Source organism: Anarrhichthys ocellatus, unplaced genomic scaffold (genome assembly GCF_004355925.1).
Source record: "Anarrhichthys ocellatus isolate YVR2014 unplaced genomic scaffold, GSC_Weel_1.0 scaffold27, whole genome shotgun sequence".
In the NCBI taxonomy this organism is placed as follows: Eukaryota; Metazoa; Chordata; class Actinopteri; order Perciformes; family Anarhichadidae; genus Anarrhichthys; species Anarrhichthys ocellatus.
This window is the reverse complement of record NW_022280057.1, coordinates 382,336-400,460: the sequence shown is the minus strand read 5'-3', so window position 1 is coordinate 400,460 and position 18,125 is coordinate 382,336. Positions and strand designations below refer to the sequence as shown.

The window sequence follows — 18,125 nt, the reverse complement described above, 5'->3', positions numbered from 1 at the left end:
GTGTGTGTGTGTGTGTGTGTGTGTGTGTGTGTGTGTGTGTGTGTGTGAGAGATAAAGAGTCAGGCCTTTCAGTTTGGTCACCTGTTCATCATTTTGAGATTTGTGTTTGCATAGTGTGATATTTGTTTATGCTGTTTGTGTCAGAGAAAGTCCTGTTTAGTTGAAACTTTGCACAGCAACAGTAAATACAAGGTGCAAAGAACAGTGTGGACTTTCTGCTTTTTGCCACGACACTTCATTAAATGCCAATGTGAGCACCTTTAAGTGCTCCAACAAAAAAGGAAATTTGAACATCAACAATTCCATGACAAAGGGTCAAACCCCATCTTCTAATGAAGATGATATGATAATATCAAAAGCCTCAGAACAGCTACTAAATGGACCTTGTGGTGACTCCTGTAATTGCAGTAGTGTAATTGTCATTGAAGTAGCATCTACATACAAATTTAACAAACTATCCTATATGTGCCGTCTGTGGCCGCATCAAAATACCAATCAGCAGGATTACTTCCCCTCGTGTCCATCTTGTCTGCTGAACAGTCAACTGTGACTTCAACAGCTGATTCCAAGGGACAGCTTGTCAACTAGCATCACGCTGAGTAATGTGTTGCTGAGTCCGTCTCATAGAAATAATCACTGTGTTTTACAATGTGGCTCCTAAAAGCAACATGTGCTGCACTTGATTAGTGAGGAGAGGACAAATCCACTCATGTCCCCGCTAATAATCTGTTTACTTTGAAGATCCATTCTAATTAAGTCTAATTCTAATTCAATTTAAAGCTAATTTGGGTAATTTGGCTCACTGTACTGTACATATCAGGAGGGGGAAAAAAGACTTCTTGCTGCTGACTGAGACACAAGAGCAGCGGAAGTTTGGTTGCATCAATACACAGCTGCTTACGGAGGAGAGGTATTCACTCTCCTTAGCCAGATTCCTCCAATGACCTGTGGACTAAAGCCCGCAACCTTATAGTCACAAAAGCATCCGCCTAATGCTCCAGCTGCTATTACCCGGTCATATCAAAACCTATATTATATATCGTCACTCTGAACAACAACCACTTTAAAGCTTCAAATAAACTGAATCTGCTCTCGTGCACTTCTGTTCCATCCACTCTTTGCTAGTAGAGATCTTCACAAAGCTCGTTCAACAACACCTGTGCAAAAGGTATCAGCTAGTTTCATTCATCCACCCTATCTGTTGCTGCTGTACAGATCAGGCGGCAACCTCCGGTTGATACAATAAACTCATGTTTACAATCACTAGTTTCAAGTCTTCTTCACTACAGCATGTGCGTACATGCTGCAACCGGTAGCTCCCGTGAATTTCAACTTCATTTGTTCATCCCTAATGGCATATGAAAGAACACATTCATTAACATCTGAAAAGGAGGCGTGGGGATTTGGATTAAGTGCAGCGGACTTTGAGACAAATCACCGCCCACGGCTGACCAACCTGCCAGACCTGCCGGACCACCGGAGAGGAGAGGGAGGAGAGCCGAGATGGGAGCTAAGCTAACCCAGCTAGGACCTCAAGCCTACTGCTGGCCATCTGATGCCATGTTGAAGATGTCGGCCATTTCATCTGCCCAGAGAATTGTATTTGTTGCTGCCGTTTACATTCCTTATGATGCAACTACAGTCTATGGTACAGACCCACCTCAATTCATAAAAGTGTAGTCGGAGTGAACCTGTATTTATATACGTTACTCCACAACATTTCCCCACCTCTCATACTCTCTCTCTGCCTAATCCTCTCTCGCTCCTTCTTGTCCCAAGAGAAAAGGGGATGTGCTGTTTTTAGATGTGTATAATCACAGTGCAGTGGAATTCGTGTAGCATGCAGAGGTTATGCGTAAACATGCAGTATCAGGCCTCTGTAGACTTCAGCTGTAGAGGGGGAAATCTGAATGCAGCAAAAGATGAAAAGCTAGAGCATCTGCAATGTTACCTTCATTAACCTGCTAATACGGCTTCAATCAATGTGATGCAGTAGTGAAGGGGGTTTAAAGGTGCAAAATACACGGCTCAGAGCATTATTTGCTCTGTAAAGAGTTAGAGGAGTAATTTCTACCCGAGCAGTGTGCGTTGATGTTGTTGCCGTGCATGCTTTTAGTGCACGTGAGTGTGCCCCGCTGGCTCACAGATGCTGCAACAATCAACCAGGTACGGTTTGGATTAGGCTCGGCCATCATCATGTTAAGAGCCGTTGTGAAGCAATAGAAATGCTCCTAATCTTATATATACTACCTTTAACCACAAAAAAAAAAAAAAAAAAAAAAATGCATTTCAGTTTGGCTGGAAACTTAACAGAGTGATATAAATGTTACTGTGTAAAAGTGCACCAAACACCAATGTGATTTACAGTGTTTACAGTAACATTTTAAGCTGAAAGGTAGTTGAACTACTCAGAACCAACAGCCTGAGTCTGCTGCATTGAAGACAGCAACAAGGTAAGATATGTGCTGTACAGTGTGTGTCCATAGTGCATGATTCATGAAGTTAGGGGTCGATGTTGCCCTGGCAGGTCAACCTGTGAGGGACAGCGCAGTGCAGGGAACAGACGTGTGTGTGCAGGTGACCTTCACCAATAAAGACAGAGTCATCACCCATGTTTTTCACAACAGGCCGAGAGAGAGAGAAAGTGCTGCGCTGGTCCCCTCAGCCCTAGATGGAGGCTAATAGTGTAGAGTAACTGTCCACTGAGACCTGCATAGAGGATCGCATTGCAGGGTCACTGCAACAGAGTACAATGCAACATTCCCTCACTTAGTTCAGAAGGGGCTTGAGGGAATTACTTGCCAACAAACATATTTTGAAGCCTTTAACTTCCCAGTAAACAAGAATTCATACAACAAAAAGATTAAACCAAAAATCAACCTTTTATATCAAATAGATTGCATGACCTTTTCTCAAGCATCTGTTCAACAGTTCAGACTTGCTCGAGGGCAGACAGTTGTTTTGTTTTGTTCGTACTAACCGTCTTTGTGCGTGAGCATTCAGTATCTAGGTTAATTGACTGATTGAGTACTGTGGGTGCAGTAGGCACAGCTGTGACCTCTGAAATGAGTGTGTCCGTATACAGGTCTACGTCTGACGGTGAGTCTATACGTTGAGGAGTATCCTGCTGTGGTCGTATACATTACATTACAGTCATTTAGCAGACGCTTTTATCCAAAGCGGAGCCGGGGATCGAACCGCCGATCCTCTGATTGAAGGAAAGCCTTCAAGTTAAGAGAACTATTGACCTGCTTTACCATAAGAATTTGGTTTGAGTTTGTACAAGTAACCAAGTATAGACTTTTGATCAGTATTGTTGCATTTTGCTGTTTAGTATATCAAAGGAATATATGGATAAAAATGATTTATATTGCACAGACAATATATGGCCTACATATGGCCGTATATTTGTCTCCATATTGTGTATTCATGAGGGACTATGATGTTTTTTGACTGCCTTTTTATAGCGGTGGACTGAGGGATCAAACTCGTGTGTACGTGTCTTAATTCCTGCAGTAATTAACTTTTTCTAGACCAGATCTCTCTCAGGTTAAAGACAACATCCTATGACACTGTACCTATTCAAGCTGGAAAAGTAATCTGAACATGCTCTGTATTGTTTTAAAATAACAATACAAGTCCAAGTCCAACTTTCTCACAGAAAGAGAGATCTGTCGACAGGGTGAATCAAACAACAAAACTGGTATAGAATAATATCTGAGGTTTGTCTTACCAGATCCTCAATGAACTCCTTGACAGCAGCCACCACCAGGATGAAAAGCAGCGGCACCAGCGTGGTCCAGCGACCCGTGGGAGACACATCTGGGATTTGCTAAAAGAAACAGTTTTTAAAAATTAGAATATTGCAAAGGCAGACGACAAGTTCAGAGTACTTCCATGGCTGAAAACTTCACCATCACACATTTTCGTAACCAGAATTTGACAGCTAAATATCCAAAATAAATGCAAACTCCCAATTGTCAAGGAGGTATATCCAGCACAAACAACTTTCTTTGTACAATTATAATGCCCTCCTCACCACTGACTGTTTAATGATTCGGCTATTTTAAGCCTTTCAAAATTAACAGTCAAACACCAGCGTAATTAAAGCCAAGCGAGGGCCACAGGAGATCGTCAATGTTATACAGCTCGAAGGAAACTTGAGCGAAATGGATCTCCCGTCTCCCTCATGTGCATAGATGTTTTATTCAAGGTCACAACATCGACGGGGCAGGTAATGAAGATTCACACTGGCTGTTATTCAGAGCAGCTCACTGGATAGAGCCCTTTCCTGTCCTCATAGCTCTCTTTAATGTATGGCTATAGGTAAAGACAGGATCTCAGTTCTATGCAAGTCTTCCCTCTCGCTTTATTTAATCTTACAACAACTGAGACTTCAATTTTGGCTCCTTTAAATCATGTAGTCATTTTGTTGGTTGAGGCTTTTAAGTGTTCTTAAAAGGGATTGATGTTGACCTACAGTATGCAGGCAAACCACCGCAAACTTCCTCAAGGCTAGAAAGTCTTTGTTCCGTCTAGTAGCTACATCAAAACAGCACCAGTACTGCTGAGATCTGTGGCTATTGTTGGGCAGTAATCAAAACACAGAGCCAATAATCAGCTACTCTCTGCTCTCTTATTTCTTCAACAAATCTAATGCTAAAGATTTTCTAATTGTGGCTCCGCATCAGTTGGACTATTTGAGCGTGTTGCCCACACCCCATGTCACACCAAGTAAAGCACAGTGCAGTTCCTTCACTGCAGTGTAGTAGTAAGGGTACAGTGAAGGAACGAAATATAGTCCATGGCACCTCATGCATTTCCAAGGCATGTAAAAAACATTAAAGTGCATTCAGCCTGCAAGCAAATCTAGTTTCCCTTTAAAGGAGTAACACATATTGCATGTATTATTCATTATCAAGATATATTAAGTACTGTGTGTGTGTGTGTGTGTGTGTGTGTGTGAGAGAGCGAACAGTGTGTATATGGAATTACAGACAGGACCTTTGGAGATTGTGTCTAGGTCATAGCAAACAGTAAAAAAAAAAAAAAAAAAAAAAAAAGACAACTCGCCGACTGATGAGAAGAGCTGTGATTCAACATTATTTGGTGGTTTAACAGTTATTTATTTTGTCTTTAGATCTATGTCACATAAACACAGCAACACCACACCTTACCTGCAACAGTGCAATGAAGAGGAAGAAGGCATTGGCTGCCCTCCTGAACTGTGAGTAGAGGAACCGGGGAAGGAAGGTGAGGACATTGTATTTGGCTGTGCTGAAGACGGCACCGGGCAGCGAACACGGCCGTGGTTGGAGGACGGAGCGAGAGAGACATGAGAGAGAGACATAATGGTTAGATGTAAAGAAAATATATATACCTCAAATAACTAATACCTTGCCCCACCCTATCAAGAAGTCCTCTCTGCTGTAGAGAGAGGTACGTGTCTGTTTGCGATAGACCAAGGGAGTCCATGATCATAAAGAATAATTAGGAGTAAGAAGGGAGCTGGCAGAGGGGGTGCAAAGCACTCCTGGCAGACATGAGCTATGCTGCGTGTGCTGCAGTGGGGCTGGCGGTGATGGTGGTATATCGAGGCTGGTGGAGCCTTCAACAGCCTGAGAGTCAGACCACCAGCAGTCTGATTTACAGCTGTGTTAAAGGGCCAGACAGAACAGCTACTTTGGGAGTACATATATGCCATGCCACTGGCAACGCTTTGCTTGCTCACGCACACACAGAAGCCGTCACAAATATACAAGCAGAATACCTGAAAGTGCAGCCTCCAACTCGTCTGACGGGGCTTAAGCATATGGCGGTAAACGTCAGTGATATCACCGTTTCACCGCTGTTAGACTGAATCATGTTTGCAGCACATTTGCAGCATTTTTCCCCTTGTAGCACGTTCACAAGCACAATGCAAAGTTACGGAGAAAACGGCTAGCATTGAATTGAGTTAGTTAAAAACAATAAAATAAAGATTCACTGTCGTTCTGACAGCCTGGTACTGCGGAGCCGTCCCCGGTGAGTGAGAGGGACAGAGCGAGTGAGTTAGAGGTAGGCCTTGTTCTGACAGCAGTACAATATAACACCGGCCTCACAGAGGAGGCTGATTAAGAGCCTTGTCAGAACAAGGGTCAGGAAAGGGTCAGCTCTGTTCACTGAACAAAGTCTAGTCTGGAGTCTAGTCTAATTATTTCACTTTCTGTGAAAAGATCTCTGGGTCACCTGTAAAGCTTCATAACAATTTACTGAGCCGTGTTAAAAAAAAACAAACATTCAAATTTTCCCCAATGCTGACATAGTAGAACAATATGGCGGCAATAACAGGTCATATTCCGTCATCTCCCCTTTCAAAGAGAGAGAAAATTGAAGCGTACAGAGTACAGTCATCTGAGCTCGTCTTTCTTAAATTATATGACACTATAGACGAGGTCTGATCGATTTCATTCAGGCTTGATTGCTTATCCTCGATGGTAAAGTTTACATTTTTCATCTTCATCAAACTTGGTGTCCGAATTTCCACAATCCCATTTGAGACACTTGATTTTGAAATTGCTCAACTTAAAATGAAGGTTAGATTCAAACCAAATAAATTCAGATGGATGGTTTTCAAAGTACAGTATTTACATTCTTTAAATTCAAATTTAATTTTCAAAAGACAACACATGCACATGATTTTAACCTATTTGGGTGTTTCTGAAGGCCATGCGAGCATTTTACAAGTGAGTTTAAAGATAAATAGCACAATCACAGTTCCTTGTAACACGAGAAACAAAAATAAAATAAATGCTAGGTTATGTCCTTTACTAACAAATCCACAAACAGGCAGCTATCACATTATATAGAAGCAGTATTGTAACTGGGCTGCTGTATATTATAAAATGTGTTTATCAGTTTATCATCATAAACTGGAAATCCAATGGCGAAGTTCAGTGAGATATACAAATACGAGGAAGTGGAATATGTTAAAGCAAACAAAGATACAGTATGTGTGTCTGTTTGTGCATCAGTGAGAGAGTGTCTGTCCATTTGTGTGTGAGACAGAAAGCATACTCTTCTAAGGCTGTTATTATCATTTGCAGTATTTTTATAACTTCCAAAACAAATTTCAGGAAAACCAAGTCGGTGATCTGGTTTTCTTTTCTCTGTTAATTCTGATGTAAATATGAGCAGATCATTAAAATGTTCAGTAAAGTCACAGCTTAAGTACGGTAGCCTTTAAACCTGCCAAACATCATCCAAAGCCCACAAGACCATGAGTTCAATAATATTTAGTACAGGTTCTGGAGTTATCATTTCTCTCTTTAAATGCATCCGCCATCTCGTCTCTGGGATCATCTTTCTGCTTATCGCCTTATTTCCTTCACTTCCATCCTTCTGATCTCATTTACTCCATTCTCCCGTTACTCCTGTACACTGTTACTTCCTCCACTGAGGCAGAGCAAGATAAAGAGCTCCTTTAACACTCCGCTTAATGGATGATTATGGATCTTACGTTTTATTTCCTGGCAGTGGCCTGAAGATCAAGACAACATGAGAGAATCACCTCCTCCACACCACTAGCTGACAGAGATCCAGATTATAGGCCACGCAGCACCAATCAGAAGAACTTTAAACGCAATCTATCACCACAGCTTTAACATTACAGGAATGATTTATGAATGTCTCTTTGTTTTTTCAAGTTAAAACTAGATAGTTAAGTCAAGTATGAGATTTAAACATTTACAGGTGGAAACAAAAGAAACCTGGAGGAGAGCAAACAGGCGATGAGGATATTCTGCATCGTGATTGGTGATCACAGAAGATGTTGTCACATTAAATAAGCTTGAAGCTCCCTGCACAGATCTCTGTGTTTACTTTCATGTAAAGATTATTTATTCTTTCATTCAGCTCAAATGTAGTGTTACAAAAAGAAATGTCATGCAGTTTAGTTAAAGTTGTTTCACTGCTGCAATACAGTTTGATACGAATCAAAATTTAGTTTGACATTTGGGAATTTTAGGCACCGTATATGCGCTTTTCACAATAAAAACAATTAATGCATTAGCACTTGACATAAGGGTTGGAGTTTCCATATATTCTAGAGGCTTATCAGTATGTTTGACCATGAATAATAATAGTACTTAATAATATTATTCATGGATTTAGGGACAAAATATTTTCATTGCACTTTCACATTTAAATAACCAGAGCACTGCTTTCACTTCAATGGTGTGCTCCATTTCTGCTAAACAACACATCTTTGTAAATCAATCAAAATAAGGTTCTTTTTCTAAACAGTATGTTTCTCTTCTACTCTGGACACCAGCCGTAATATTCAGAGAACTTTTCACAGACTACCGTTATGCAGCTGTGTGAGCTGTAATGCGCGCACAGCGGCATTACAGCTCGCCAGAAGTGAAGCCAAAACATCTTGTTCGCCGTCTGGCAGCTGGCTGTTCAGCAGCAAAAGAAAACATGACTGAAGATTTCACCGTTGATAAGATCCGTCGAACCACACTTTTTTTTCTCATCATCAAAAACTTCCCAAATTAAAATTTCATGTCCACAAAAATAGATGTTGTGCCAACATAAAAAAAAACTAATGACTTGTATCACACTTGTTACACAGTGCACCGCTTGGGAAGAAAATCTCCGCCAGTCGAAGGACAGCGGGATTTACCGGCATATATTCAACCACAGAAGAGATCATCAAATCAGCAAAGGCCGTCAGCGAGCCACTGAAGCTCATACAATCAATGCAGACGGTTCATTTGCAGAAGCCTTTTATGACTCAGAATTTAGTTTATTATCTACTTTGCATGCATCAAAATGTACAAAAAATGATAGATAGATAGATAGATAGATAGATATACACACACATGTAAAAATAATTTTATACATATATATATACACATACATACACACACACTGTATATGGCGTTTGTCTGGTTAGATAATGTCCCACTTGGCATAAAGTATGATGGTATAGGTCTCTCCTTATCAAACAACATCTGCACACAGAACTTGCATAAAGTCGAACAACTGGTTGGGCCAGAATCCTAAATGGATAAATGAACTCTTCTTTAATATCTTTTAAGATGTGCCGCTCGTAGTATTGCAACTCACCAGTTAAATGTGATGTTGTCATGTGCACAGTTTAATATTTAATTATGCTATACTGTTGAAATGAGAAGCTCAAATCTAGTCATAATATAATAAAAAGCCACCCAAGTTAATGAAGATGTAAACCACATGCCGAAATGCATAGGTCATGTGGTTGGGTGAGTAAGGCAAATTAGGTGCTCTACTACTCAGACAACTATACAACAGTTTATGTGCAGTCAGTGTGGGCATTGTGTGTTTGTGTCCATGTCCGTCTGTGTCTATGCATGTCACAATCGTCCCTTGTTCTCCACACAACACATGCAATTTTAGCATTTCATGGATAAATGGTTTGTACAGCCGCTCCTGTTTGCTATAGGATGAGTTGTCAACATCTCAGCAATTAATCACCTCTACATGACAACCAGACCTGCCAGTAGCTAGTTCAGCTGGATAAACAATCCACAACAATCCTCATGCATACGAGAGAGAACAGAGTCTCTCCTTTCTGTTGTGAGGCAGGAGTCACATACGTGTACATCTGTGTGATGGTGAGCTGTGACATAGTCTGCAGGCAGTGACACTGCAGAGGGAGTGAAAACAAGAAACCCGTGAGAGCTGCTTGCAAGATTAGTTTCACCATTTATCACAGATGCTGCTCCTGTAAGTGTCTCCACAGGTCACTTTGAGACAGCAACCAAACCTTTATAATAAATATGATCCTGAAAACAGTTTAAAGTCTGATGGGTCTCGAGGACTTGAGGTGAATTTCTGGGAACATTTCTAATTAAAAAAAAAACACAAGGACAAAGAACATTTCAACAAAAGCCGTCTGCGAGCGATGTACTTCACTGTTCAAATAACGCAGCAGCTCATAAATCATTTGACAAAACACAACTTGGATGCATTACAGTCAGATCCAAAAGAGGCGGGTCTGAAACAAATGCGGCTTGAATAGGCATTAACATGCAAGCTGTCATCCAGTTCCCTTTTGTGCTCAGAGAGAAGGCCGTTGACATTTTTATCTCCAACGACTGTGCTGAAAACACTCATATCTTTACACATGCATTACCTCCGTTCATTACCAAAACTGCCATTTAATGTACAGTATCAGTGCTGGATTGCATGTCAGTCATATCTAAGCCAAGTTATTCTATAATAATGATTTAACCGTGATCATTGTATCTGCCTAATGTCGACCACAGTGTTTGTGTTTTAACAGCATGAGCTTCAGCCGCAAGGGTAAGGATGTGATATTTCCCTTTATTTTTCAGTGACACAGGCCGCACGCTGAATTAATGACCGCCTCCGGTAAGGTCACAAAAATGTAATAAACTTATTTTTTCAAAATATGTAGAAGTGCTCTTTCACAGAAAAAGGTCATATTACTTAAGCTTCTCAGATGCAATATCATTCAACCATCAACCATCTGTGGGAAACATACATGAACTCTTGACACGTGGGCGGTGATGTAATTCTGTCAGTTGGTTGCTTCACTCTTGATTGCAAATACTCAGACCTGGGACTGGCAATAATCAATAACCAAACCAAATACTAAACTCAAACAACGATAGGAGACAGTGTGATATCTACGTAACTAACTACAAAAGAAGCTTAGCTGCTAAAATAAGTAGAACCAGCATCCATTTTCTTACAGTTGGGTAATTTAAAGAAACAAACAGCGGTAAGATCCTGCCATTTTCTTAGCTGCTTGCGTATGATATTTGGCATGTCGATACATGAAGCTGACCTGCCAAAAGGCAGGAAAAACAAGCAGCAGTTTTCATTTATTATTCCTGATATTTTATAGCGGTGTCTGTGTAAGCACGTACATATCTCAAGTTGCTCATGCAGCAGGAATGCTAACAGTAATATTCCTTGACAGAGGACGGCCTTAACCAACAAGCCTGACCTTTAATGCTAGAAGCACTGCACTCCTCAACAGGAACACCAGAATAAAAGGGGCCAGTGTTGTTTATCTGGACTAAGGCGCCACTGGTGATACAAATCTTGGGGGTACTAATCAGATATCATGTGGCTGATGGTGCTTTCATGGTACCTGTAGAACAGCGCTTTCTCTTTCACTTCAGTAGTGGCTCCTCACATCAAAACCACTGCTCTGTCCACTGTTTTAACTCTGGCTCTTGTGTTCAAATGTCATCTTAAGAAGGTTGAATACAACGTTTTTAAGGTAAAAGATATTCTTTTATCAGTCTGCTATTTACTGGCTGCTTCGCAGTCACACCAGAGAAGGGCAGAGTAGAGTTTACAAAGTATCATGCATCTTTTCTCTTCGTGACAAATTTCTAAAACATATGCTCAAACGAGCCTTTAAAACGGTTTCTGAATTGTCAAGATCGCTCGCTATCAGGAGATTCTCCCCAGGCTGACATTTAAGTAGCAGCCACACAGTCTGGGCATGCTTTAATTCAACTGTTTTACTTGTGACTCTGAAGGTTAATGTGGGGTTACAGGCAAAGTGGCAAGTTATGCTGCAGGTCACCATGAAAACTGAAGTGCTGATGGCCTCTGGGTTGCCATTACCAAGACAGAAATAGCACAAACAGCGAAATCCCTGAGAGAATACAACTTTGAGTGTGAATTTTTAAAGCGGCTAGGATACAATTTAATTTTAAGTGACATGGGGAAAGCGTCTCTAAAAGCACCTTACACTGTAAACGCTGGATAACTGTTGGAAGTCAACCAAAGCACAGCGCTGCTACAGTAATATTCAAACTATCTTTCGATAAATGATTGCCTATAAGCACATACTATTGCTCTTAAACACATTTCCCCTTGCTTCATACAATGCATAAATATGTCTCATCATATTCAAAGCATTTCCATAAGTGCAACATCTCCTTACCTGACTCGATTGTTGCAAAACTTAGTGAACTGCGGCTGGTTGAGGTATATCAGTCGTGCATCTTCTTGATCAGCTAAGGACGTCCTCTCTGCCGTGTCCTCCGTCTTTTCATATCCTGCAGCGTCAGAGAGAGAGAAAAAGAAACAAAATCTGCCTTTAGCACAAACAAAAGTAAGTACGTTTTGAAGCGTTTCAGTTGGTGAGTGTCGAAAAAGTCCTCAAAGGAAGTCTTTGGAATCTGTAAAAGGTAAGTCAGTGACTTCACCACAGAGTGAAAGCTATGGAGACTGCAGTTCACCTTGGAGCTTTAGAGGAATACTTTATTGGTGCAGTGATGGGTGTTGGCCTTGTAAAATGTCTCATTGTAATACTTTTGAAAAGGGTATCAAACTACATTCCAACACCTCTATTTTTTTGTGTATATAATGCACATACGAGTACACGGACAACAATTGTGATATTCTCACATTTTGTCTTGTTTTAGGAGATCAGCATCTTCCTCAGTTTAAATGTGTATGTTAAAATCCTGGCCAAAGCTAAATGCTTTTGTAAATAATGATTGTGACATGCCAAAAGTATTCAGGAAATGTCCATAGTCCGATTACTTGAGAGACATTTCAGCAAGTGCTTCTGAAAACTTCTAGAGTTGGGAATTTCCTGTCAAGACTGACATCAGCAGATATCTGTGCGGATCAGCTACAGAAACGTTGTGTCGTATAGCTACAATATACTCGAGGTACTGCAAATGCAAGGCGTTGATCTAACGGATCTAAATGCATAAAAGTACAGCTGATAGAACTGCATTCATTCCTCAATCAAATATTCTGCCTTCTTGACCGTTAAATTAAAACAACAAATGTTCAATTGCCAGAGGCCGCTATTCACTGCGGAAAGAAAAACAACAAACCCTCTCTTTGGGTGGTTAACTCTCTTTTTCTCTACATCTTTGGAAGAGTCAGCACTGCTCTGCTCCCACTAGGTTCAACAAAGTGGGATGGAGCAAAGTAGGCTCGATCAACACATCAAATGAGGGCTGTACGTGGGTCACAGAGATGCTTATGTATTTTAAACCACACACAAATATTTTTACTTTTGGATTGGCAAGAGGCATTTCTGTGTATTTCTTTGCCTCAGTAGGGACGGTCTAGAACAGCATCACTGGACAGTTAACATGCATGTTTTCCATGCTGGAGACGGGTGCTGCGTCATGGAAAAAAGGATGTCTGGGGATTTTGCTTGAATATCTCAAGCCTCTAGCTTGAAGCTGCTTTTACTGCAGTGCAGGACAGCAAATAGTAAACACACAAAAGAATCTCTGTTGGACATGGAGTGACTCACTAGTATGTACAAGGACATCCAGTTTAACTCATTTGTACAAATGCATGACTCCCTCCTTTTGCCCTGGTAAGGCTGTCCTCTATCATTCCTCAAAAATCTTCACAAATATAATAAATATAATTTCAGATATTCATAAAACAATAGCATTGTACAGACAGACAGTACAGTTGGAATGGAAGGAAACACTTAAGCAGTACAATGATATCTTAGTAAAAATTTACATTTGTCATTTGGAAAACCTTTTCAAAAACAATGCTAATAACAAGTGCCAGCAAAGAAAATAAGAACCTGGTAAATATAACGAGGGTCTTGTTTATTATTACCATTTTCAAGTAAAGGTTCAGTCTTTGGACTTACTGTTCAGGGAGTCATTTTGCTAGTTTGGCATTACCAATAATAAAAGGATTTCAAGCTAAAATAGTGAAAAAAATGCATGTGATCCGGTGGCTGCTGCATGGCCTTCCATAGCATGCAGTTATAGTGGTGTCAAGAGTTAGGAGGTAAGGGCAGGAATAGCATAGCTTCCTGAACTACAGACAAACCCTGGAATTTAAAAATGGAAAGAAGGGCCATTCTGAGAAACGGAGGGAGGACGACACAAGTGAGCGAAGCTGGCTGCTTAAAACATCAACAACGACAACAAACCGCAGAGTCATGAGGTCCAGTAACTAGATCCTCATACCGGAAATGCCACGGTTGCAAGCTGCCTCTGTCTACAGTATTTTTTTGAAGTCATGTCAAGTGGAAACAAAAGGCTGACACAGTCTTCAAAGTCAAACATGCAACTTTCTCTGCCCTTTTGTCTTTCTTACCTAACTATTGCCACATTCTCCCTCAAGTTACACAAAAACCCGTATCTTAAATTACAGATCTTGTTATTTTAATGATCCACTTGGCTTCACATGGAAAGATTACCGGAGGAGTGACTGCCAAAACTTCCTTCTCCCCCCCCCCATCATCTACTGATATTTTCTCTACTTAGCATGCTCCTCCAGGGCTAAAAATAACCGGTCCCCTCATGTGGTCACTGAGGGAAACATCGGTAGGTTATCCCAGTCCAGTTACGCAAGATGTCAGATCAGCATCGGTGGCTTATTGGATTAGCGTGGTGGTGGCAAAAGGGCGTGTGGATCCAGGCAGTAGATTAAAGAGTGATGCCTACTGCTTAAGTAGGGAAACTTCCTGCCGTGATGCCTGTGATTATCACAGTTCACAGGACCAATATAGGCTCAAAGCATGGTGTCCACATTATGATGTGGTCAACTAGTAGTAAATAACGGTTCTGTTTGTTGTGTACAGTGGGAAAGCAAGTGTCAAGACAAATTTGGAGAATATGCAAGATAATGAGACACTAAAATGAATTCCACTGATCCTACATCAGCAAGTTGGTAGGAGGCAACTTCCCTACTCTTGTCTGCAGGCCTGGACTCTTTCATCTGAAATTAGATGAAAAACAGGATTTGCCCCCAAGAGCTCACCTGGTGACAGTGGAAGACAGGTGGTTGGGAATGAGTAACAGCACTGAGTAAAGGTGAGTGAAAGGACATTACTCAACAGGCATGCTACCTCACCGAGTCTGGACTGGACGAGGACACCGCTACATGGTTGTGGCTACAACAATAATCCCATTATTTTGTCATGATTCAGCATATATGAGTAACAAATCTATTTCCTTGCATAGAAGACATCAGCAGACAGCAGAAATTCTGCAAGCAATATTGTGTCATCGCCACAGCACCAGAGAATAACACCATGAGTTATGAGACCGTCTGTAATGTCACCACAAATATAGTATCAATGTCACAGAAAACCGCCATGAATCATAACATCGCAGGCTTGTGGAGCTGAGTTGCCACTCCCCATCCCTCTCACTGTCCAACGATCATCTACTGTACACTGTCTAACTATTAGAGGAACTCACGATCTCAATTTTGAGTGAGATTCTCGTCTTTTTGTTGCAGCAGTAAAATAAGGCCAGTGTTTAACTGATGGGCTACTCAAATGATAATAATAATTAAATGTCAAAGCGCGACCGCAGCCTGCACATCAAGGGACAAAGCTGGCAAACAAAGTGAGCTAGGAAACTAAATCTTCAGAAGCTTGGGTGATCAAGGAATTAGTGTCTCCAATGACAAATGAAAACAGGGGGCTGGCATAGCTGGTGACTGCACCACGAGGCCAGAGGAGCTGGTTGAGCAGCAGTGATTGATGTAGGGTCTCTGTGCTGTGAATGAGCGCTCGCAACAGGAGCCTGTGTGCTCTGGTCGGCCAGGTGCTGCAATGCACCAGTTGCACCCGATGCTGCTACTGCTTAACTTACTTCTGCTCTCTCCTCTCAGCAGCTCTGACACGAGGTGTTCGACGCAAAGTTTAAATAAAAAACCGCACACAACACAAACTGTTGGATTATGTTCAACATATAAATATGTAGTATTTGTATAGTATGCTGGCATGGCTAGAAACAAAAGGTGTTAATACATCGTAGGGTTGTAGCGATGTAAGATTTTCATGGTACGATAACCATCACAGAAAAGATCAGTTACACATTATTATTTGTCCCATACTGGACTTGTTTTCATCACTTCTTTCTGTTGAATATTCCTTATAAAACACATATTTTCATGGAAAATTTGTTTTAAAATCTGACCACAACTAGTTGGTAGCAGAATTGGAAGTCCTTTGACCAGCAGGAGTTTTGCCTCTCAGCCCTCCAAAAGCTACCTGATCTGCAGGTTTCTTCTACAGCTGCTATTCTCACACACCTGATCCAATTAAAGGTTACATACTGAACACTTTAATTGGATTAGAAGAGCAAAAGTAAAGCTAAAGCCACAAAGTGGTCAGCTGGGTGGAAGGAGTTGCCAGAGAAACATAGGTGTAGTGGTTTCATTCCACTTCATGTGCACCCTGACTGTAACTGTGGCCTTCACCAATTTTAGGCCAACACCACAGTCCAAGAGTCTGGAGGAGAGAGGTGAAGGTTTCCATAATGAAAACAGCCATTCACCAGCTTCCCCTCTACACGCATTAACAGGATCTACCTCCCCCCTACCTCTGTCCAGCTCATTTCCCTAGTTTATAGCACACTGTGTGGATAATGTACTCAGCCACTACCACAGATGTCCCGGTGGGAACTGCTCTGAATATTCCCTGGTGGGCACTGCATTTCTCAGCACTAATTTCATTAACTGCGGGCGTGTCACGGCTCAACTACCCTGACATCAATGAAGAGAGCAAGAATGAGACACTGGGCGGACACTCACTGCGAACACGATTCTTAATCTGTGTTATATTAAGCCTCATAACAACACCTTTCATCTATTAATGGGGCCAGCACATTACCCATGCTAGCTGGCTGTAAAGAAACAACGTAAGAGGCATGGAAGGAGAAGAAAGAGTTAACAAGAAGCCAAATAAAGCTCAGTAGAAGTAGAGAGCAGAAGCACGCAGCTCTGGAGGGGAAGCCTCCAGTCGAAGGATCAATGCCATCAAGTGTCGTAATGAGTCTGGATGCAGGCCAGATGTCAGGAATATTGCTTGTGTCAGCCAACAGACAGACGGGTGGAACAATAGTCACAAGGCGGCACGTATTTTGGAGCCCAATGGGGAAAAACTGGGCCCAGCATGATTGGCATTGGCCAAGGAGTGCTGGTCTTCCCCGGTCTGTCTTTGTTATTCCTCGCTGAGTGGTGCAGGTTACAGAGGCTCTCTGCAACCATCGGGCACGGGGAAAAAATGTCAAAATGATGTCAATCAGACTAGAACTATATTTCTTCATTTATGCTTATTTGTGTATCTCTGCGCATGGTCAGCTCAGTGTCTAAATAACTGATGAAAACCATGGTTATAATGTAGTTCAACAAACATTTAACACACTTGAATTACTCTTGAATCTGACGTAATACTGTCAGAGTAACAACACTCAAAGTAAGAGGATCAACTACAAATAGTAGTTAAAAGTCAAGATATTTTTAGCAACCGTATCTTATTCTGGCTATTTACGTCTGACCTCAAATACAGCCTTTAAAACAAATCTTAAGGGATATCATGTCACAGGCTGGCAGCATTTTACAACTTCCTTGGTCACCTACTATGTCTATGATTACACAGTGATGAGTCAGTGGGCTCCATGACTAAGCCTTGAGATTCTTCAGAGTCCCAAGAGTGAATCACCGGGGCTTTAACATCCATCTGGAGGCAAATCAAATTGTAAAAAAAAGGCTTTTTGTTCTTCCAGAAATATGTCCAGGCAGAGTCCAACCTCACTGCGGAGATACCGAACAAGCACTAATGAGCCTGGGAGAGTTGTGGGCTGGTCAATAAAGAGTAGATGAGGAGGCACGTGACCTGGCCACAACTAAGCTCCCACATGATCCATTCAATAATACCAGGGTGGGAGGGGGGATGCAGCTTGGGGCTACTGACATTGATCTAACAAGAACAAATGAATGGCAGCCAAGCCACAGTCAAGAGGCTCTGTGAAGAAAAACTGCATCCGACAGACAATCCAGAGGAATGACAAGCTACTTGGCTCCTGTAGAAATGTTTTACACACACACACACACACCACCATGTAACAAGTAATAAAAAGAAGGAAGACAAAAAGGTGAGGTGTAATATGGACACAGTCTGCAGATCTACCATTGTCATTAGGGTCAAATTAGTTCCAAATCCCTGGGCTCACTGAGCCTAATGTGCCATTCATATCTGCTCGTCACCAAAGAAAGATGTGTTCATGATTCATTTATGCCAGATAAAAACTTCAGTAGACAGAGCAGACACAGTCTATTCATGGGAATCAAAAGTCCCAGAGACGAAACCATTAGGGAATTGG

The 18,125-nt window shown here is 41.5% G+C and overlaps 1 protein-coding gene across 4 annotated transcripts in view; it reads right to left on the bottom strand.

The window, feature by feature from the left end:
- The window catches only part of atp8a1 (ATPase phospholipid transporting 8A1), a 92,782-nt gene that overhangs the window by 66,727 nt on the left and 7,930 nt on the right, over positions 1-18,125 (bottom strand). For all 4 annotated transcript variants that reach the window (XM_031862722.1, XM_031862724.1, XM_031862725.1 and 1 more), the window contains exons 2-4: positions 11,954-12,068; positions 5,178-5,277; positions 3,734-3,832 (exon numbers count right to left, since the gene is read on the bottom strand). In XM_031862722.1, the coding sequence (XP_031718582.1) occupies positions 3,734-3,832; positions 5,178-5,277; positions 11,954-12,068 (314 nt within the window). The remainder of the gene's footprint in view (positions 1-3,733; positions 3,833-5,177; positions 5,278-11,953; positions 12,069-18,125) is intronic.